Source organism: Vanessa cardui, chromosome 11, assembly GCF_905220365.1.
Source record: "Vanessa cardui chromosome 11, ilVanCard2.1, whole genome shotgun sequence".
Taxonomy (NCBI): domain Eukaryota; kingdom Metazoa; phylum Arthropoda; class Insecta; order Lepidoptera; family Nymphalidae; genus Vanessa; species Vanessa cardui.
Window position 1 is genome coordinate 2,277,362 of NC_061133.1, and position 24,077 is coordinate 2,301,438.

Below are 24,077 nucleotides of genomic sequence, written 5' to 3' on the forward strand. Positions count from 1 at the left end.
TTGAAGCTATTGCATAACACGCAGATGTTTTAAGATCGCGGTCAGCAGATGAATACGTTTGATGTATTGTTATTTATTTTATACAATACTCTCGCTGTTAATACGTGTTATGGATTCAATTTAATAAAGTGAGTGTTTTTGCTCAGTCCAGCAATAACGGAGAAAAAAGCTCATAAGCGCGAGTGAACCGTCAAAGCAGATTTTTGGATATGATTTTTAAAAGATACCAAGTTTAACTTTAAATTGTCAACTAAGATTTCTTATAAGTTTTCTTCGTTGATCGTCTCGTTGATAAATCGTTGACAAAAAAAAATTGATCAATCATCAATACACGTATTTGTGTATAAAATATGTAATCCATGACCTATGAATGTCATAATATGATACTTAGGTCGGCAAAACGTTTATCTTAACTACGAGGTCACTAAAACGTTATAATCAACTATTCCTAATCAACTTTACGATCACTACAAATGTTTAAGCGTACCTATTTGTTCTTATCACTTAACCCGTTGAGGTAAAATCTAAAACGTGTTAATAAAAACTATAAATATATTTAAACGACGTAAAAGTTGAGTGTTGCAATATGTAAATTTATCGAACAGGGTTTAAGCAAATGCTATCCTTTTTAACCTGTTGCTTTATGAGAGGGATGGCTATATCTTCAACAGAATAGCTTGTGTGACAGCAAACTGGTACCAATATGAATTCAATACCATAGATTTGAATACATCGAGTAGAGTGGAATGAAATTTTATGACTTATAAGTAATGAGTTTTTAGTTCCATACGAGTCGCTCGTAACATATTACTGATAAGAGTAGTACGTCGCGTTTAAGGTTGTAAAATTTTGAATGTAGAGTATGTTATGCACATACAAATATAGTCGAGAGTTCAAACAATATAAAACAAAAGCATGTTCCTTGTATGTTTGCATTATTGTGTTTTTGTTTCTTAAGATTACCTTAGGTTTTTGTTCTTGTATTGAATACGATTATTTTAAATTAATCCTGAAGCGGTTTTTTGCTGGCTCAAGATATAAGTCATTCACATTTTATTTACAAATTTTGATTTTGATTACAAACTTCCTATTCCAATGGGTATTTTTTACCTAACCGCTTGCTTCTAGTTGATATGCTATTTTAGAGCATGCTAGAAACTATTTTGTTCTGAGTATGCATTTCCGAAAACAAAAATTATCAAAATGGACATTATAGATACTTCCAACCAAGATATAGAACATGAGAGTAATATAAACTCAATATAACACCAGAAATTCTTACATATATGTCCGTATGTATCTTTTAGTACTGTTGTTATAAGGTTCTGTTATATGATTTCCTCCGAAACTGTAATTTTATTATCACAATTGACGTGATACAATAAACGGGATATTATCATCCGGGGTTACAACGACGGTTACAAGTTCATTGACACTGAGGAACCATTAAAAAAAATAACATCTCAAAAAAGAAACAAGTTAGTACAATCGTCAGTATTTAAAATCAAATAATTTATTAGACTATAAAATTAACATTTTATTGGCGAATAGATACAATGAAATAGATTTCAAGATCAAACGTTTGTCCGTTTTCACTTCGCATCGAAATTATTTAACCTTGATTTGGTACAAATCACATTAGTTCGGAAGATTTATATTCGTTTTTAAAACACGAGAGATACGTTCTGTATAACAACTGTTACCAATTTCCCACAACAATTTATCAAATTATCAAATAGTCATTTAATCTTTATACAATTCGTATTTCACAGAGATCACTTGGACAAAAATAAAGTACGTTTTGAGAAGCAAGTTTTTTTTTTATATACCTCGTTTGGATTGTGATTAGCAATATTAATGTTCGGCTAAAGTAAATTGTTACCATTTTATAGGTTGTAATAATTTCCTAAGTATCAACAATAAGTGACAATAATGCTTTACTTTGAATAGGATCTACAAATTTTTTGTCTTGCTTTTACATAACAAATCAGATTTTCATTTAAATATAATATTTCATGTTATTTTTTAATTTTTTTAATTTTATTTTGGCGACAACAAATAAGTACTCATTACACAATTATTGGAATGAGGTCGTTCTAACTGAAAATGGTCATCGTTTTTATCTAGATGGTACTAAGCTATTGTCATTCGTGCTGTTACCATTAAATTGGACATCGGAAATACTGATAAATGTAAATTATATGACGTAACGTTGTTTGTTGTTTTTAACATAAGAGACATTTAAAACAAAGATACATTTTTTTGGGATATTGTTTTTTTCTTAAAACTATTTGTTTTTTTTTTTGTGGCATCGTTTATATCTGATATCACAATTCACAAATAACCAAACTGTTACTTTGCAAATTTATCTTTTACAATTTTTAAATAATCTAAAATTCGTAATTGAAAACAATCCTAAACAATCGGAGAAGCCGAGATAATTTAGTATTAACCGTATCCAGTTCCGAAATGACGTATCCTAACATCTCAGCTTTAAATTTTACTTATAATATTCATAAGTCAGTTCTTTCTGACGTTCAGAATCAAGTTCGGCAACAAAAGCTCCAGTCAATTATAAATTAACTTGAAAAAACATTTGCTGAAATGAAAAAGAAACACACAAAGCAATTTTCAAGGCAGTTAAACCTTGTTTCCTGTTAAAAAAAAACTCGATTATTCCAATGATTAGTACGTAATGGCCTTAACATTATCTACATTAAGCGAATTTTATTTTCGATCTTATAAACGATGTCGTCATAACAAAGCATCTAGCTATCCTATTTATATAAGAAAAACTTTTAATCGTCACTATATTACGAAGGAAATGTAAATATTGGAAAATGGTAAAATTAACAATTATTTTTCAAGCTAACATTTTAGGATTGTTCTATAGCTCGCTTTCAACATAAAATAAATACAAAATAATACTTTTTTAATTTCATAATATTATTAATTATCTTTAAGTAAATTATTGCATAGTAATTAATTAATAAAAAATAATTGACATTGCAAGGCTTGAAATAGTAACAAAAAATTGGGCCGACTAATACAGGTTACAGTCAAACTTGATGATGTAATATTAAAAAAAAACGTATTTAAGAACGTAGGAATAATTTAATAAACAAGCGCCACGGGTGCGGTGAACGGGTATAAATAAATACGCCAAATCGTTCTAAATCGTCTAAACCGTATTAATAGCACACGATCGCCTGCAGACACTTTGATATAACAACATATACCATGTATACCCGTTCCTACTAACAAAGGGACGTAAAATCCATGCAAATAATTCCAATTGATATAAACTATTCAATCACTGTTCAAAGACTTCTACATCACAAGACATATGACATACATTTATAATCTGTGCCCATCGCCACAAATGAACGTCACAAAAAAAAATTGTCAGTAAAATAATCTTTCTCTAAATTGAACAATCGGCACAACTAAAAGACATTAAACCAAGAATTAAATTGAACAATCTCCATTCGTAAGTCAGTAGAGTTAAAGAATATAAACTGACAATCTATCATAAGGTTGTAATTGTATGAGATTTTTATCGACTTCACCATCTACTTTGCAATATTTTAAATCACTATTACATACATTATTGTGGTCATATTGTAGTATAGTATACTTATTTTAGAAAATATTTGCTTAATCCAACTACGACCGTTAATAATTTGACCAAGAAATAAGATACAATAGTGGAGTAAGTAAATAATGAATTGCTTAAGTTCTGCATTTTAGCTTCAACGACTTACATTCCTTGTAATGAATATCTTGTCTTAATTTGAACAATAGTTACTTGATTGCAACAATGCGAAACTTGAAACTCGAGCAAGTTTAAAGTCTAGACCAAAACCAGACTAGTTTATTGCGAAATGTAATCTACTATTTCCCGCTGAATAAATTGTATACACAAAGCAAAAATATGATATTATAATATATATCAAATGTTTAAAAGACTTGAAGAATAAAATATTTATTCAAATACAAATGTTAGTATTTCTTTTCCGAATTCAGTATAGTGAAATTTAACCAAAATATTAAGAACAAACGCAAACTTCAAAAGTAAACCAGAGGCTTTTATTTCAAATATTGGAAATACGACTTAAAGTGTAACTCGAATTAAGTTTATTTTTACATCTGTACATACTATCAAGCACAGTCGCTTCCTGCTGTCTGTACGCTCAGATCTTTTAAACAACGCAAAGGATTTTGATGTGGTTTTCATCAATAAACAAAGTGATTCCGTAAGAAAGGGTTATATGCACAATTTATGCATATTATAATAGAGAGAAGCGAAGATTATCAAATTATAATTAACTCATATTTCTTCTTCAATCTTCAAAAGTTCTATATAGACCCTTATCGTTACCGTCTCCAGCAAAGTACAAGCAATCCGGCCTGACGTGACACAATTAAATACGTACAAGAAGATAATAAGGAATTCTAATAGAATATTTTATATCAAATGTATTTGTATCAAAAACATTTCATCAAACAATTACCGACTCATTTTATTTCAGTTATTTTGAAATACAAAACGATACATATACTTAAAACTATGATTAAAAATATGACCTCAAAAATTTGTTAATACAAAAGGCCGGATAAATTCACATTACAGTGCAATATCTTCTCCACTAAAATGTTACTCGTTCGCCAAAATGTGCAATGCAAACAGAGCCAAGGACTTGTTTAAAAATATTTTTAATTTAAACTTGATAACAAGTCACGTTACATAGACATGTTACGAATACCCAAGCCAGCTTATATTAAATACTAGCCACCCGAACGGCTTCGCACGGGCGCAAAGCTGATACTGAATAAACTATATAATTTGTTTATTTACGATATCACGTTAGAAAGTTCTATAATGATCAGTGTTTCAGTTTAGTGTATTGTGCATGTATCACAAGATCCGTTGCGTAATTTTAAAGATCTAAGCATACATAGGAACAGACAGCTATGTTATGATTATATACATTTTTGAAATAAAACTAAGAATTATTAAAAGACGCTCCTGCTTAAAGATCTTAGTCTGGGTATACGTGAGGTGACTAATAAATGAATAAAGAACGTTAAAACTATAAAATAGATCATATTTGTTAATTGCTTAAAATACAAATACAATTTTACCACTTTAATGCTGCTATCCATATTGATTGATAAAATCAAAGTAACAGTGCAACTGCTGCCTAGGGCTCCGCTACTTTATGAGCAGAAAGTACCGATGGAGCTAATTCCATCACGTTGCGTCGAATCGGATTGGCAAATGAGGAAGATTTTCATCTACTATTTGGAGATTTTGTCACGATGTTTTCTGAGTATATACACACAAATAAGCACATGAAAGTTCAATGGTGCTTTGGGTATTCTACCCAGTTCATTTTTTTGGCTAGAGTAACGGCGTATAATAATTCGCAGCTACAATAGCGATGGTAAGGTAAATTTACTGAGTGTTGGAATTTAGGCAAAAAACACTAAAGTCATGATCGTCACGACAGCGGCTTTATTTATTAAGCGTACTTCCTTAATTTCGATTGTTAAGATCGTTGTAATGTATCCTCATTTGATTGGTATTTAAATAGGTATCTGAACGTTGCATTTTAAATAATTTTAAAGTTTTATTGACATTCATATTTAGAACCAGACAGAAATAAGTTCGAATGTTTTTTATTGCAACTAAGACAATTATAATATAGCGCCTGGCTTGTCTCCTACCTTAAATAGTGTATAGCAAGTTTTTGTTAAAGTATAAATAATTTGGAGCAAAAACTAAAATAAGCAGTATCTCATTTATTTGCGTTTATTTGTGATAAGAGAACTAGTTCGTTGTGCGTCCAAGGACTTATTATGCCGACAAATCATACTCGCTGTTTCTGTCTTTTCTTTTGGAGGTTATTATAAATATTTATTTAACTTATAATTATTCTTTAGGGAAGGTTTCGTCCACATTTCAACCATAGCCAACTCACGCACACCAAGAATCCTTGTAATTACGACCGTCCCTCAGCAAATGGCGAAATTTTACCAAAAATGCCGCTTCTCAAATTCATGAGCTTGTGTGCGTGTCCCTGTCTAAGTGTGTGTGTGTGTATATAACTGTATACACATAAGTCACAAGTACTCCCTTCATTTTTGTTTATGTAAATAATATATTTAAACAGATTTCAGAACAGAACTGCCTTTGTTCTGTGCCCTTACGTCATACGTTGACTCACGTTTAAATTTCTTATTTCAGAATTTTCTGCATCCAAACGCACTGTAATAATTTTTGTTAATATGCTTTGTCTTCTGAACATTTGGCTATTTATGAAACTAATATAGTTCTACTACGGTGTGAGTATTTCGACATGTAGCCGTTTACTCCATTAGCTAACTCGCACAATTAATTTCAATGAGGGTTAATTGAACGTCTCGCGACCCTTGCGTTTACAGTTTCGTCTTTTGGATTTTCCTCAAATAAAACAATATTACATTAAAATCATATTTAGAACATAGCATAATATATCTCGGTTAAATCTCTAAATATCGACATTGTTGGTGTATATAGACCTAATGACATGGTCGGATGTTTGATAAGCCCCAACGTGGACTTTCCACTGGACTTGACTGCCCACTGACCATTAAACGTAATCGGTATAACTACAATGAGTCACGCTCCAACTAACCTGAGTATTACTAATTACTTTAGAAATAAATCCACAACACAATGACTTTAGTTTTGTCTGCTTCACAGTACTTTTTCTGAGCATTTTTTTGGGTTATATTACAAAAGCGTATTCTGCTTACAGCTTTGCCCAAACTCGTCTACGTACCACCCACTCATCATTTATTATGTCAAACTTTGTCGTCAGCCAAACGTACATAGGCCTCTCTCAAGGTGCGCCAAAGCTCTCGTTTCTCTGTCCTCCTTACTAGTCGAGTCACGTCACCTTCTATAGTTTTAACTACATATTATAAAACAAAGTCCCCCAGTTACGTCTGTCCGTCTGCATGTTCGCGATATAATCCAAAATTATTGATTTTCATGCGGTTTTCACTTATTGACAGAGGGAGTCATGAGGAAGGTTTAGGTGTAAAATTTATTAATATTTTTGTGTAAATAGGTTGAAATAAAACGACTATTGTTAAGAATTTCGGAAAAAAACGAAACAAAAAATATGAGAAGCCGGGACTGGCTGCTAGTTAACAACATTAAAATAAACATTAAAGGGCTCCAAGTGGCATGTTTATCCATCTCGTTGTAAGTGTTTGTACAGGTTGAAAATGTTTTATAGGTATTTCAAAGTATGAAAAGCGTGGTTAGCAATTAGGTTTAAACAACTAACGTATGTACATTAGTATTATCTTGTACACGTGAGTAGCAGCATTCGTTTTTGATGTCACGCAATGGCGTTGGCCAGCGTGACCGAGATATTTCACAGCCGGTTGAGTTTGCATAACTCGTGTCATGAGTATAGTGGAGACGGAGAATAATCCTGCGCATACGCATTGCGTCATATCAACGACATCAATGTTCGCTGTTTAAACAAGAACATCTTTTAAATCTGTTTTTTCCGTTATAGAATTATTTGTTATCTATATATTGAAACTCAAATGAAGTTGAAACATGATAAAAGACTATAATTAAAAATTTAGTTTCAATTATCATTTATAAATAGTTTTAAATATTTCTTCACGGTCTACTAATGCCGCGTTTGTTTATATCTTCTAATTATTTTTTCATATTATATTCGTTCGTTATAAACATTAAAGACTAAGAACACTCAGAATAAAATCGATTAATTCAAATACGTTCCTTACACTGAAAATACTGGAACTATTTCCAATTTCCCGAGGATCACATCAACTAATTCACTGGTCTATGTTGCTCGGTGCACAAATAAAAAAAACATATGTATGTACAATAGGAATACATCGAAAAGATAATATCGTTGAAGTATCGATTTAAATGGAAAACGACAAGTAATACAGCAATAACGAATACGGCTATTTATCATCAAGATACCAATAAGCTATGACACTTACTTTTAGGTCAACAGGTCAACGAAAACATCACCCATAATTAAATTAACTTTCATTACCTACTTCTCTATTGGTTACATAATGTATCCTTTTTCAAAACTATAATATTTGCTTATGTTTCACTTAATAGCAATACCAGGAAAAAAATTACTGATTCCTATCAGAAAAACAATATGAAATTGTGTTTCAGCGTATAACATAGTATTGGACAGGTAGAGTGGTTATATTTAAACGTCAGGGAATCTATAAATGTATACATATATACAATGTTTTATAGTAAATAATTTGATGTAACGATTGAATTGATTATTGAATGACACAGTGGAGAGAGAGACTGTAATAGGGTTCGATTCCAGTCCATGGCAATTATTAATAGCGACGAACAACGTGAATCGTTATTTAATTAATTATAAGTACTTAATGTAATCGTAATTATACAAATCCCAGTTTTGCAATCACAATGGAATCGCGAGGTGCTCCCGTTGGACACGACGAGAAAAACCTATAAAGCGGGTTCGCTAACCTCTGGCCGACCTAGATTTTCTTAAAATAGAACTTTTTCACATTTCGATCGAAAGTATGTCCCACGAAGTGACGGTGTTTTACTACGCGGTACAACAGGTGAGTTTTAGTACTACAATAATTGTATAATTTATGATGCGCCTTAATTAAACAAGACATCGAAAATATGCTTGACAATAAAAATAAAACTACACCTTAAACTAACATGGTTACTTTTATTACTACAAGTATTTAAAACGGGACATTTACCATATCATTTATTTTCATTTGGTGATGCTCGATATTTCGACATTATGAATTTATTTATTATTTTTTATTACGAATATATTGTTCACGAAACTAAAGTTTGTGGGAAGATTTTGACGGCATTAGAAGTGTCACTTCATAAAAAACAAAAATACTTGTAGTAATAAAAATCACCATGTTAATTTAAAATTTTAGAATTTTTTATTTGTTTAGTCTTTACTCAAGACTTTAATACTTTAGTGTATTCAATATTTTTCTTATGTGTATTCATCAATACATTGCACACAAAGAAACCACCTTGTAGTCAAAGCACCTATTCAAGCCAGGTGTTCCGCAACTTTTTCAAATGTTGCATAAGAAGTCAACGACCGATTGACAATGAGGTGAACGAGGGTAGACAAAGGACAGGTAAGCCTGCCGTCCACGAGCGAACGCAGCACCAGTCAGCTTCACTGAGAGCCACAATAGCTTTTTTTTCACTCGTTAAAATTTTAGAAAATATATTTCTTAGAATCATTAAGTCAAACATACTTTATTTTATACTTATTTGATAGCATAATGATATATTCTTAATTTATGATAATGAGAAAGGCTTCCTTAATTGTGAGAAAATTTTTAAATTGAATGTGTCCGGAATGAGAAATTTAATGTAAATTTAACGGTGATTCGAACTCATAGGATGCCACCTGAGCTTTGTTGTTCGCCGGTCAGGAAATTACTTCTAACTAAGAAATATAACCAAATAATAGAATTACTCACTACATGCCGCTGCGTTTGTTACCCGCGTTAAATAATAAACTAACTCCACATTAGCTTTACCTGTAATGATGTTTTAGTATTACATATAGTAATGTATATTAGGAATGTTTGGTTCAGAATCTTTCTCAAATAACAGCCCACATAAAGCGAAGTTTCTATTCAAATCGGTCTAGTATAATAATGATATAAACAATGGAATCATCCGTTCCAACTCTCGGACGTATTTAATCGTGTATTACAACAACCAGACATTATTTTAATAAGGCATTCATGGAAATTTCCATAAGTTTCTCGAGCGTAGAGTTCATTTGTATTTTCTATGAAACACCATTAGAATTTTGCAAATGCTATATGTAATAGAGCGGAGCGGAACCCGCGACTTCGTGAGCGTTTCTATTTAACAAAATAGTTATTGTTTTAGACTAAGTTTCTCCTTATTACATCAACTATCTGACATTAAAAGTTCCGTCAGAATCTGTCCAGTCGTTTCAGAGATTAGCCGGAACAAACAGACAGAAAGACAGATAAAAAATGAAAAAAGTATTATTTTAGTAGATGTTCCGCGTATAAATATGTAAATATGCATCAAGTAAAAATCGGTTATGTTAATGTTAGCTGTCACTCAAATTTTATTATTTGTATTGATGTATTTCTCTCTTTTCTTGTTCAGACATGATACCTGTATTACATAAAAAAGGAACTTCTATTTTATTTACACATCGAGTCGTATTAAATAAGCACATTTCTATATATGACTGTTCCATATATTTTCCCCCATTCTACATAAAAAAACAAACATGAACAAGGCTTAACAAAACGTTAACCCTTGTTCTGAAGAAATAGTAAAATCATCACTTATATGCCAATATTATAAAAGGATAATATTTATTTGTATGTAGGGATAATCTGTTTCCCGAGTGCTATAAATGATATCTATATGTTATCATTTTCTTTATTGAACCCGTGCGAAGCCGGGTCGCGATGCTAGTGATTTATAGGTTTCAATTCCGTCCTAATCGACATTTAATCTTGCACTAAAAGCACCGGCACGGAAGGAGTACTCATTGAAATCAGGTCACGTGCTTTACAAGTCTCATACATAATTATGCGAGTCACTTCCTTTGGACGTATCCACTACCTACCCATGGCCTCTGTATAGAAAATACTGTTTAATGATCCATCCTGGCTCAGGTAATTACCGAGAATTAGCGCTGTAACGAGAAGCAATACAAATCGCTATTGTTCATTTCTTTCGTGTTTATATATGTACTTAGAATTTGTAATTATTTATTTAATAATTATTGTTATAGCTTTTTCGAAGGCAATATCAAAGACAAAATGGCGATTTGAATTAACGTTATCTATGTATATTAATATTTTTTACGACCAAACACATGAACCGAATTTGAGAAAATTTGTGAAGCAAACTTGAACTCCAAGGTCCTTCCTTGGAGTTAAAGTTTTAAAGGCTATGTTTTTTTCTGACATGACAACCAATCCCCAAAAACGCGATAGAAGTTGCAGGCGACACCTAGTATTTGATATAAGTAGTTAAATAAATCGAATCATAGTACCATATTATGTTAATCTATGTATCCATATAGTATTGTTAAATATATATGTTGAATATCTTACAGATTCATCATAAATTCTCCGAAACCACGCCTACGGAGTATGGACTTGAACTTCGGTATTTTCCTCAAGCGAAGAATTCTTTTAGAACGGGTTTATGATTATTGTGTCGTGTATTGAAAAAAAAACTTACATTTAAATATTATTATACATTATTTAATAAAATCTTGTAATGATAAGATATTATTAATAATATAAAAAATAATGTGTCTTTTTGTTCGTATTTCATGCATTACGATATTTACAATTCACGCATCGCTTAAACGATTCGTAAATATTTCTGACATAGAATTCTATGTGTAATATTTAAGTATTGAATATCGTATAAAACAAATGCATTTAAATTTAAGTAAGAAATATACACATACGTAATTATTTATTAAATAACTCAAGTGCAAGAAGCCGTGAGTAACGACTAGTTTATTTATGATTAGTCATTGTTTTATTATCATGGTTTAAAATTAGCGAAACGTGAATATGTTTGAAAACGGAGTTCCGAGTCTTTCGAGTTTCAACACGTAAAGCAAGCAATTTCACGGTAACAGCGGTTCGTAATTTGAATTTTGCATACATATATTTTTTTATTTGAGTACAAGGTCACGATCACAAGTAAGCAGCCATCAAATAATGGCGATAAATATTCATTTAGGGTTGAAAGCGGCGCCATAGGGGCGACAATTATCAACGCTGACTTCATTCTACCACTTAAAACAGTAAATTATACGCCGTAATTAATATTTTATAGTATCTATCATAAGCTCTAGAGACAGAAAGTAGTAAATTTCTTATATATATTTAATAATTATTTGTTTAATTTTATAGAAAAAATGTAATAAAAGTTGACATAATGAAATAATTTCGTCGATACCTATTAAGTTCTCTTATAGATTTTTAGAAATATTCGAGTCTTTTTTCCCGCCATGACGAATATCTGTCAATGTCAAGTTCATGTTGCCAGATTAAAAAGACTTTTTTTATTTGTGCCGGGCACCGAAAAAGATAATATTATAATGCTCATTATACAAAGTGAGTATTCTCGTCAGTAACTGACAGATTATAATAATTATTAATTCATACAGTATTTAATATCTGGTATGACATTTTAATTAAGTCTTACAGTAAAAATAAAGTTTTTATTGATTATAGCGACCTCTAACAGAAATCATGGTGAAAGAAGTTTTTAAGGCTGTCAAACCAAATTAAGAGAAAAACCGCGTAAAAACTCATTTTTATTCAAATGAACACAATAACTTGCAAACACTCGTATGTACGAGAATGTGTTAGAACATTTCAGTAAAATATTTTGTTGTATGACAAGGTTGTGTGCGCAACATCCGTTTTTTTTAAAGCATTAGTAGGTATTGCGATACTTTGAAGTCTGTTACGGAACAGGTTTCTAATAGTGTAGTTAGTTAAAGATAAGAATTGGACCAGTAACACTTTAAGTTTATGCAATAGCAATGAAATCGCAATTGCCAAAATATGTTACTATACAAACAGAATTTGTCTGTTACATTTGTATTCGTGTAATTTAATTAAAATTATTGAATTGACCGACATTTGGAAATGATTACAAAGTGTTATTAAGTGATGTAAGTTCGACATGTAATGACGAATTAACTGAAAGTATTGTGTGTCTGTCTGTTAATCCAAAACCGAATTCGAAGAAATTATGCATAACACCTAACAGCCGATAATAATTACGAGCGAAGTCGCGGGCGGAAACTATGTAGTTAGTTAGAATTAAAATAGGTATATTATGGTATGTACCTCTCTTATCAGTCCCCTTAATGTTAAGTAGCATGATAGTGTCGTATGTGAACGAAAATCGTCTTTTTTGGCTACTAAGTATAAGCACGCTAGTTAGGTAGTATGATGCTTTGCGATTGTCAAGGCATAGCTGTACACTTGGTTCGTTTGTTTTATTCATTTTGACAGATAAATCCTCATAGCATGGTCCTCACTCCACATAACATGCTCATACCATGACCGCATACCATGACCACATAGCTACTCGGTTGTCGGTGCCCCTTTCAAACTTTCTCTTATATACTCGAGTGTACAAATTATTAAATTGAATGTTGCGCTATTAAAGCTTCGAAATTGAACGTACTATTAGGAATCATCACATCGTCCTCCATCCTCCATCATCGAATCATATCACATATTACACTCTTGACATAGCGTTTTATTTAAGGGACGACCCTTAATATACGAATACGTGCAATTATAAAGCCAGTCCGGCTGGCAAAACCCAATTAATACAACATTAAAAGTTAATTACTTCCAAACACAAATTCCTTTATTAATTATTGACTGTCAAATAAAACACTACCACTGATTCAGAAAAGAAAACTTTGATAACGTAAAGTATCAAAGCAAATCCAGCATATTTGTCAGAACTAAATATAATGTATTTCTCTTTCCTATTTGTGTAGTTAAAAAGTAGAGTAATATTCTAAACTGAAATTAAATTTATTATGGGTGGGCACTGAGGCTTTATAGGACCCGATGTGTTGTTCCAAACTATAATCTATGACTGTACTAAATTTCTTTCGAATCCGTTCAGCCTTTCTGTCGTGACTTAGTAACATCATCCATCCATCAAAACTACTAAGTAGGATACTATTTCATAAGACTTATCACAATAATTAAAAGCGCATTAGAAATAAACAGCTTAAAGAATTAAAGTGATTGTGTCCATAGTATTAAATAGCGGATATGTGTATATGTTTATATATTTGTAGTTGATGTTTGCAAGGATGCAGGCGCCAAGACGGCGTCTGAGATCGCACGATGATGTCACCTCCACTCCATCACGTTTACAACTCCAATAGTAACTTGTAAGTAAAACGTACGTGACTTTTATCAACATACTTCAAGTATGCAAAATATTCATTGTAAATTATGAGATTTTTATGATAATGTCATCAAGGTTCATTTTTACGTACTATAAAACTAAGTCGCTTATCGCTTTCTGTTCCTATATAAAATGAGATCTTTTGAATTACGCAACGGATTTTGATGTGTTTTTTTTTTAAATAGAGTGATTCGTGAGGACGTTTTTTTATATAATACTTGGACAACTATATTAATTAATATCAGCATTGCACCCGTGCGAAGCCAGGGCTGGTCGCTAGCGTATATTCATTTATTCTTTATATTGTTACATGCATGTTAAGTTTTATTAAAGGTTATGTAAATACCATAATTGTTGTATATTATTTAAAATAAATAAATTGTTTTTGTTCTTATTCTATGACTTCTCTGATCGATTTGAAACTCTATGCGAAGGTGTTGAAACTTGCGTGATGATTTCCGACATAGCATCAACAATATATGTACAACAGGTCGGAAGTCGTTAGAATAATTGTATACTGATAAATTTAAAGAGAAAGTGCAACTCATACTGAGCCTTATATTTGAATTCATAATTTGTTATCCTAATATAATAGAGTAATTTAGTATATTAAGGCTGCATAGGCTTAAATCCTTATTTTAAATATCATATACATACGATAATTTATTCTTATTCTTCAACAGCTTGATTCAATTCGAAAGTAGTACAGGGTCTACTAATTACGATCTACTGCGACTTAGTCATATGTATGTAATTATACCTAACGAGCGAGATCAAACAAATGACTGTTACGTTTCTTTGACCATACGGTTCAGTTACCATTGCTGACCTTCAGAACCTTAACCTTTTCTCAATTGTTTTATATGTTTACATTGTTGGCTAGCTTATAAGGTCATCACAAGGACCTATGGTCAAACCCCTGGTTAAGACTACAGAATTTTTTTAAGTTTTATGTGTAGTAATTCTCAGCGACAGCCCGAAGTCGCGAAGTTGATATGATATAGGGGTATGCAAAAATCAATATGGTAATGACCCGTCATATGTAGAACTTTGTCACATTACATTGTCGACAGTGACAACTGGCGAAGAAACTGGTGAATAGACCACAGTCTACGACCACTAAAGAAATCTGAACCATAAACTTTACAATGGATTGCCAAATACAATCCTGAACATCCTAGTTCACTAGAATTTTACTGAAATCTTCTAACAACGACCGAAGAATCTGAGAAGAGAGAAGAAGGAATCTGACGTTGACCAATAAGTATACGAACTAAGACTGCAATCCAAAAATGTTGATTGCAATGCTGAAATGAAAACATGCTAGTATATATAGTAATAAGACAAAATTACAAAAATAAAATAAGCAGTCAATATATTACGAGTATAAATAAAAAGTAACTTGACTGATAAATGTAATCATTGAGGTTAATATAATATATTTACACTGTATCATTACTCAATAAACAGATGAGTGGAGTAATAATAAAGATTTTTTTTGAATTTCGAACCTTATAAAAAATTACGTATTAACGAAATAATAGTTTATAAAAATGCTCTATTTTTATAAAAAGAATTTGTATGATGATGATTAATTTGCTCATTCTTCCAACACAAACACATTCTAAATTACTGTAAATTTCATAAAACAAAGATGCATTAAAATATCACTAAATCTTATATTTTTTATATTGTCAATAACAAAATTAGCACTACCTTATACAAAAATAAGTTATATACGTGTATATTATTTAAGAGAATATTGAAGAGCCAAAAGTTATGCGATGCTTCTATTTAGGTACGAAGGTATGAATCCAAATCTAATATATAAAATAAATATAATTTATTTTTATTTATAGGCACTAATAATAATAATCAACCGCGTATCTGTTACCAATAAAATTTTATGTATTTAGCATTGATAAATTTCAATGAAACCTTTTGATCTTAGTATTGATATACGAGTATACCAAATCAAAGTTTCTTTTGAATATAGAAGACATTACTCAATCTTTTTCGAGAGTTCTTAACCTTAAAGCGCCATTTTGATCAGCGAATACTTAATTAAAACGAGGAAAAAATTTGTACATCCTGTCACGTTCGATTGAAGGGCGTTCCATGGTCCTTTTGAAACCCTTAAGGACTTTTCCATGACCTACTTTCGTGCTTTATTGTAGTAAGTACACCTACTGGCTGAGCTGGCAACTTTCCAAAGGGTGACCTGTATTAATTAAGAGACTATTGATTAACGTAAATTAATTAGCTATCATTATGAATACAATAGTATGTTTGCCTGTCTTCACAGCAACGGAAGACTATGATTTTTTGCAGTATTACTGTAGCCATTTTAAGGTGACATCATTGTTAATATTTATGTCAGGAAAACGCACAGAAGGTGAAGCAAGTTACTACGAAATTGAAGACGTATAATGTTACCAGTACATAAAACGCCATAATATTAAACAGGTGGTCTTAGATGGAGACACCCTATGGAATGTTGCTAGCCCAAAATACGTTCAACATATTGCATATCTTCGACGTGACTCGCTGATATCTACACGAATACCTGTCACCTGTGGGATGTCTCTCTATATTATAGAAAATCCTTACCATCAAAATAAAAAAAAAAATAGTCGTGTTAATAAAACCAAATAAATCGTTTATAGCGTGAAATGGAATTATAATATAAAAAAAAAAAAAAAATTCTTAGGAACTTCGACAGTCGACACAATGCTAAGGATTGTACACATGATGCAAATATGCATGTGACGTGTCTGATCACAGCTTACAATAAGAGACTGGCTATAAACATACGTGATGTCATGTGGCTGTATAGTATTGAGTCATTGCATGTTGCTTATTACGATGGTTTTAAAAATGCTATTCATGACGGCATACTAAATCTTATACCATTTGAATAATAATTTGATTTTGCGCTTATAGCGTGACGATAGCGGATACTATAGGGGACTTTATATGTTCTATAGCCCAATAAAAAATCCGTATGTAGTCGACCTTATTAATTTTATTCTCCTCTTACAATTTATGTAATAATGTATGTATGTATGTGCATATATCATTAATACACATTAATGTAGTAATAATTATAAGATAAGGACGAATTTTCTTAAAAATTTAATGTATAGATTAAAAATAGTTGAGAAATAAAAAAAAACGAGGAAATTCTATACTTAAGAGATTTTAATAGACAAAGTCTAAAGAATTTAGCGTATTTTAACGTATTTGTTTATATTATTGTTACGTTTCTTTTGAGAAGAAAGGATAGGAAATAAACTATAAAAGCAATCATACTAATCAATTACATATGACGCCCCTTATACATTTCGTACGTATTACATTCCTACATCTTAGCGCGGCTACGTTCGAAGGACACAAGGACGACTAGGTGTACGCAGACGTTTCACGAGGGTAGGTCTGAGGACACGACCTTTCTTCTTATTCTCGCTGGAATTTGCCGCTTGCGTGCAACAGAGAAAGTGAATAATGTGTACATGTCTCATATTATAAGGGTTGCTTTGCTTTGTGATATTACTTAATAACTTTATCGTAGCTAATAGTTTTGTTTTCCTTAAATACTTATTAAATACTACTTTGAATCTATTAGTTTATTAAAAAATATAAAATTACAACCTCGCCATAATTCAAATCGATAAAATCTATTTATGAGTTTTTATTGAATTGTTTTAACATTCCCTAAGTACTAGCTGGGCATCGGGCCACGTCGAACAAACAGTGGGTTTCACTGTCCGCTGACCACCGTCTATCGTAACAACAAAACCGGTTCTCCCGCCCTTTACCCCAACTCACCGCGACCACCAGGTTGAAGAAAAACAGCACATATTTCACAAAACTCGTTCCACACCCCATTTTGAATTCACAGCGTCGGAGTCACACACAGAACTTCACAAGTTGAGGTCACTCACGGATTTACTTGTTTACGAGTTCGACGGAGCGACACAACCTTATTTCTTTGGTGTATCGAAAGCGACTACATGAAAATAAACGGGAGATCGCGATGGCGACGCTTACCCCTCCCCGCGACCCGCTCGGTTACTCATGAATCGTGACCCCTCATTCACCTATAGGCCGTCTCATTCGCACTCGTTGCATCTAAGCTTTAGATGCGTGTAGCCGTGTCCTATTCTAGTTCATCTCAATTTGATATTTTTTTTAATAAATGAAACAGCAGATAAGAAACTTAGATTGTGCATGAACCGATTGGACCAAATGTCAATTCATATGAATAAAATTATCTACCTAATTATAGCTAAAACTTTTATCCCAAAGGTATTTAAACGTTAATACGTTCGTCATTATCATTATTACATAGTATAAAATAAAGTTGCTTACCGGTCTGCCCCATGCTTAGATCTTGAAAATTACGTAAAGGATTTTGATGCGGTTTTTTTAATAGATAGAGTGATTCGAGAGGAAGATTTTTGTATTTATTACATGGACAATATAGTAAAGAAATACTGATAAATAAGTAATAAGTTTCAAATGTAATGTCGTAAATAAACACATTTTTTTCGCTTATGTTGCAAACGATGGCTAAACCCTACGAAATAATTGAAAAAATGACTTAACTCTTCGATTTTAACTGGTTGATTTAACAACAAATATTTTTATTATATTTACTCTTGTTAGTTCACGGAATCAAGACAGTCTGCATAAATTTGAATGGTTATATTATTTTATTTGCTTTACTGTTTTTATTTCAAAAAAGCGTCGAGACGAATCCTTTGAATTTTTCAATTATGAATAGAACAATTATAACTCCGTTACCTAGTTACTTATTAAAAGTAAAATCATTTAAAATAAGAATATTTGCTTATACGACTATCCACGAAAAGCTTTCAACTCTAAATTCAAAGGGGTTAGGTTAGTCATTTAACTATTTCATTTAGAGCGCAATAGGTATAAAGGATTCGTATTTTCTCTAGATGTTTCTGATACAGATTTCATTTACTTTGAAATTTTAATAACTTTAAAATTGGGATTTCGAATTATTATTTCTGTTGTTATCGATTACTTAATTTTTAAAATAAGAACCTTTGGGCTTTGATAAATTATTAAAATGTAATTATTCCATTCATTTGATCACTCGTGATGTGAACGCGAAACTTTGCGTTCATCCAAAAGAAAATTTCGACATCTATGAGAGTTTTTATTTTGATTTAATTTCATTGTAGACTGCAAGTTACTGAAAAAAAAACTTAAAAACCCCTAACCATATTTTAATTATTTTTTAATGTAAAGAAGTACACATTATTTCAGTTAGATTTGGACTTTGTCGATAACAATTTACATACATTAATTCTTTTTTCGTTTTTCATTTTTTTACTTATACATCCATAGTACCGCTCTAGCCGGCCAGTATCTTTTTCTCTTTAAAACTAACTATTTGTTATAAAATTGCAATTAAGAATACTCTCTTTTTCTGCACGTTTTGGGCACGAGCTTAAAAAATGAGACCAGAAACGATTTTTATGTGCAGCTTACTATAATCATTGCGACAAATATCGGCTTACTCCGTGAAATTACCTATAAAAAGATATTTTTTGTAGATAAAATTTCTTAAACCCTCGTTTATATTTTCCGATTACACAATATGCACGTATGACTTCGTAATTATATAATGAAGATGCTAGATAACTTATTGAAACACGATTATGGGCCTTCAAGAAATGAACCTATAAATGTACCTATTAACAAAGCACAACGCCCGTCTAGCTTGAGTAATTGTTCATCGTAGCATTTCATCAGTTTTTTTCTTTATTAATGACCTTTTTTACCGTCTTTACCTATAAATGATTATTACTTCACTTCCGCGCTATTTATCTAAAATAACAAGCAACATAGCAATATTGTTCAAAGTGTTGTTTTCGAATTAATCTCAAAGAAACAATTATTAATAAAGCTCGTTATCAAAGTAGATATAGTTACATACATATATTTGAATGCACACTGTATCAGTAATATTCGTCCATAAGGAAAAAAAAATACATTTTCCTCAATTGGGCAATAAGACACTTTTAAATATTTACGTTTACGTATTTTTTGAAGGTCAGAAAGGAGGTCAGAAATTAATCACGATGTAATTATTTGTAATGTTAGTCATCTCCCGCGGCTGCGCTTGCGTTTTAAGGGTTGGTCAGGTCAGTTATAAATAAATAAATAAAATAAAAACGCCAACAAATAAATTATGCATTGGATATATTTAACAATTTCATGAAATTAATTATGAAATAAAATAATATTTGTATTATTAAATTATATTAAATTACATAAGTTTTATAATTTACATTAAAATATTGAATTTCAATTTGGATAATAGGCTATTTGACTGGTTTTTAAAATCCATTTTATATTATTTAGTAGAGGTTAAGGAACCCCGTAAAATTAGATTTTTTTATTTCTAGTACATATTTGCCGAAAAATATCATATTAAAAATTCCATATTTTAATAACGCGCGAAAACGCTTGGAAAATATGGCGCTGCAATGGGGTCGGTGACGTCACTTTGCTGTATTTTTATCTGTGGTACATATAGTAGAAAAGCAAGGTTTACAAGAAAGTGACTTCATCATAAGCCCGGCCAATCAGGAGCGTTTTGTGCCACGTGACAAATGTTTAAAAAAATGCATTTTTATTTATTGATTTTTGAATAAATTAAGTATTATTTTCAAGTTTCGTCAGTAAATAACCATTTTTAAACTCATAACAATATACACTGATTACAATAATTCACAATTTATTTTTCGCATTGTCAAATAGCCTATTTCTTATGTTAAGTTCTAATTTATTTTCAATAATAATATAAACACTTGTATTATTATTATTTACTTTTTTGGCAAGAACCCTTTCAAGAAGGTGAAGGCCTTAGGTGTTAGGCATAAAAAACATCATAACCATATGGCTTTCATTGGGGTACAAGCTTAGTTCCTAATGAATTTCAATTAATTCGGTTCAATGGTATGACCGTGAAAGAGCAACAGACAGATAGAATTACATTAGCATTTATAATATTAGTGCATATGATAAATATAAAAAAGAATTATCAGCTATTTACTTACCACTTTCGAGACATTCTCAATTCGCTTTCATCGACTTAAAAAGTCGGTGCGTGGTTCAACCATAAAGCGACTTCGTCAACAACCTACCGTACGAGAGAAAGTCTATCTGGAGGCTATGAAATTGTAAGCCGACACGTGTACCTATTCCACTTTCCATTAGCAAGCCCTTCATTCTGTTAACGATTTTATAGAAAATACTAAAAAGAAAATGTTGTACTTACTTAGCTATTCATTATTTATCTGTGGAAATTTTAAATTTTAATCCTAACAACTAAGAAATCACATTGTCAATTATTTTATTTTTATTTCTCCTATGTTTTAATCAATAGATTATGTGGAATATATGATCTAGCATATAATTTATGATTTATTATGGTCTTGCGATGATTTTGTGAAAACGATAAAATATAAAAATACATTAAGGCTGACCTTTATACCTAATATATTGGGATGTTTGAATGTGACCCACATTCACTTGTTGGGATGATTAAAAAAAAATTATTTATTACTTAGAACGAATGTAAGAGTTCAAGTAGTTTAATAATATGTCAGCGTCCCAAATGGCAATGCTTGAGATATTTTGAAATGGATGCTGAGTCAGAACTGGTTTCGCTTTAAAGCTTATACAATACCATTCATATTACATAACTTGTCAGGTTGCAAAATAACTCGTAACATTTATCAATTTCTTTCAAACTTTAAAACATCATAATAAAATTGAATACATATTAAGTATAAGTAGTATTTTTTAACTAAACCATAAAATTAAGACAAAGTACTTATGAAAATAATAAAAATACACAAGATTTAATTTGTCATTTATTGTAATATGCCAATATAAAACTTAAAAAATATTTATCAAATCGATCTTAACATAGGTAATTCCAAAAATGTTTTTTCGTATATAAGTATTTATTTAATGTAGGTATTTATTTCAATATTATAGGACTTAATAGTTATATATCGCATAGTTTTACAAAACTAGTATTAGTAGTATTAATACATCGGTTACCATGCCGTTAAATACCGTTTGAATAAAAACAAATTTAAAATTCGTTGAGTAGTCCGGGCAGGCTGAATACGGACCTCGCTATATATTATTGCTCACTCAAAAAAAAAAAACAAAGTATCACAACTTATCGACAAAAAGCATTTGATTATAGACCAAAATAAAAAATCATAAAATTTTCACACCATTTCGATCTGGATCGCAGACAGAGGAAGTTTGTATTGGTATGAGCTTTAAAATATTAAATATTGAACTAATATATTATAAATACATATTAAATAAAAATGTAAAAAAAAAAAAAACAATTTTCAGTCACTTTCTTAAGTAGGCTTTCTGGTTAACAAAAGTATAATATTGCTTTATACGAAGCAATATTATTCTTAAATTAACAAACATATTGTCGAGGAACAGTGCAGTGTTAGAATAATAAGCGATTTGATACGCTTTGAGAAAATAATTACGATTAGATAGATTGGCAGCTTTATTAGAAATAAAACACTGATAAAAGACACTAACTTATTATACACACACAGTCAAAATAAAAAATACAAAAATAATTTCATCTACACCTAGGGCTACTAAGCTTTGCAAAAGATTATGGAGTCGTGACGTTGCAAAAAGTTTTATCACTTAGAATATTAGTCTGGCCTACGGCATTAGAAATCGGTTAGTAACCGCTTTATAAAAGTGGACAACAATATTAAGAATAGACACATAATATAAATCATAATCATAAAATTATATAGTAATTGAGGTTAACTCGTGGAGACTAATTAAGTAATCCTGTTAATGAGGGTAACCAATATATCATTAGTTGTATAAAATAGTCCCTACAATAAATAGTTATACGATAACAATATTTGAACGACATGGATAAATAAAGCATTTATAATATTAATCATTCTCATACATTAATAAGTTCATATTTCACGCGGACATTGTTTCTTTTTATAGAATTACATTCCATTCCACATCAGGTCATGCTTATGCTGGCAGGTAAATATAAAAAATAAAAATAATCGTTAATTTTCAAAATCATACACATTTTTTAACACCGGATATAATTCTGAATGACTATTAATTAATTTCTAATAAGAATGAACGCAACGCAACGAATAATATTATCTGTGACAAAGTGACAGATGAATTTGTGACAATTATTTATTATTTTATCTACAATAATTTTTATTAAAAAAAAAAAAAAAACAATAATTTTACAAATCGCACGTGACATTGGCGAAATAATCTGTGCCTTTTTGGCTCAAATAAAAGCCACAAAAAAAACATTTTACAAATGTACTATAAACGCCACGAAAACATAAAACAATGTTTTTGATAGACACCAAGCGAAATGCGTATCAGCGTAAATCTATCAATATTTTCGATCGAGCATCGAGTTTCGTTTCTTACAGACAACATTTACAGAAATTACTAATTTAAAAGGCTAAAAGCCTTAAAAAAATATAAGCAATCAATCATACAAGTTAATGTCATAGTTTATGTTAGAATATCTAACTAACGACGATTAAATTAGCGAACTTGTAACTCGTAGTACAATGATGAAATGTCAGAAATTGATATGTCATATTCACTATAGGTAATAAAAGTAATACTTAAAGCTTACACGCATTAAAACAGCGTATCAACGTAAATATTTGTTCATTAAATCATATAACCCATCAAACATATATTGAGTCAAATTAAATATGACCAAAGCTCGCCGTCCATAAGATTTTCATTTTGTTAAATGCATTTCAATTTAGCAAATTCCTAATCGTTACGAAAGTGAAGGTAAAATTGTAAATAAAAATAAAATCAATTATATTACATTTAATTCTCTCGTCTCGCGATTCAAATGATTATTGGTAAACTTAAAAACTGAATCCCACTGAAAAAAATTCAAATTTTTATTAAA

General features: G+C 30.8%; 1 protein-coding gene across 2 annotated transcripts in view; it reads right to left on the minus strand.

The window, feature by feature from the left end:
- The window catches only part of LOC124533439 (CD63 antigen-like), a 28,601-nt gene extending 10,469 nt beyond the window's left edge, over positions 1-18,132 (minus strand). For both annotated transcript variants that reach the window (XM_047108693.1, XM_047108692.1), the window contains exon 1: positions 17,885-18,132. In XM_047108693.1, coding sequence (XP_046964649.1) covers positions 17,885-17,944 — 60 coding nt within the window. In that variant the 5' untranslated portion in view covers positions 17,945-18,132. The remainder of the gene's footprint in view (positions 1-17,884) is intronic.
- Positions 18,133-24,077: the final 5,945 nt, after the last annotated feature.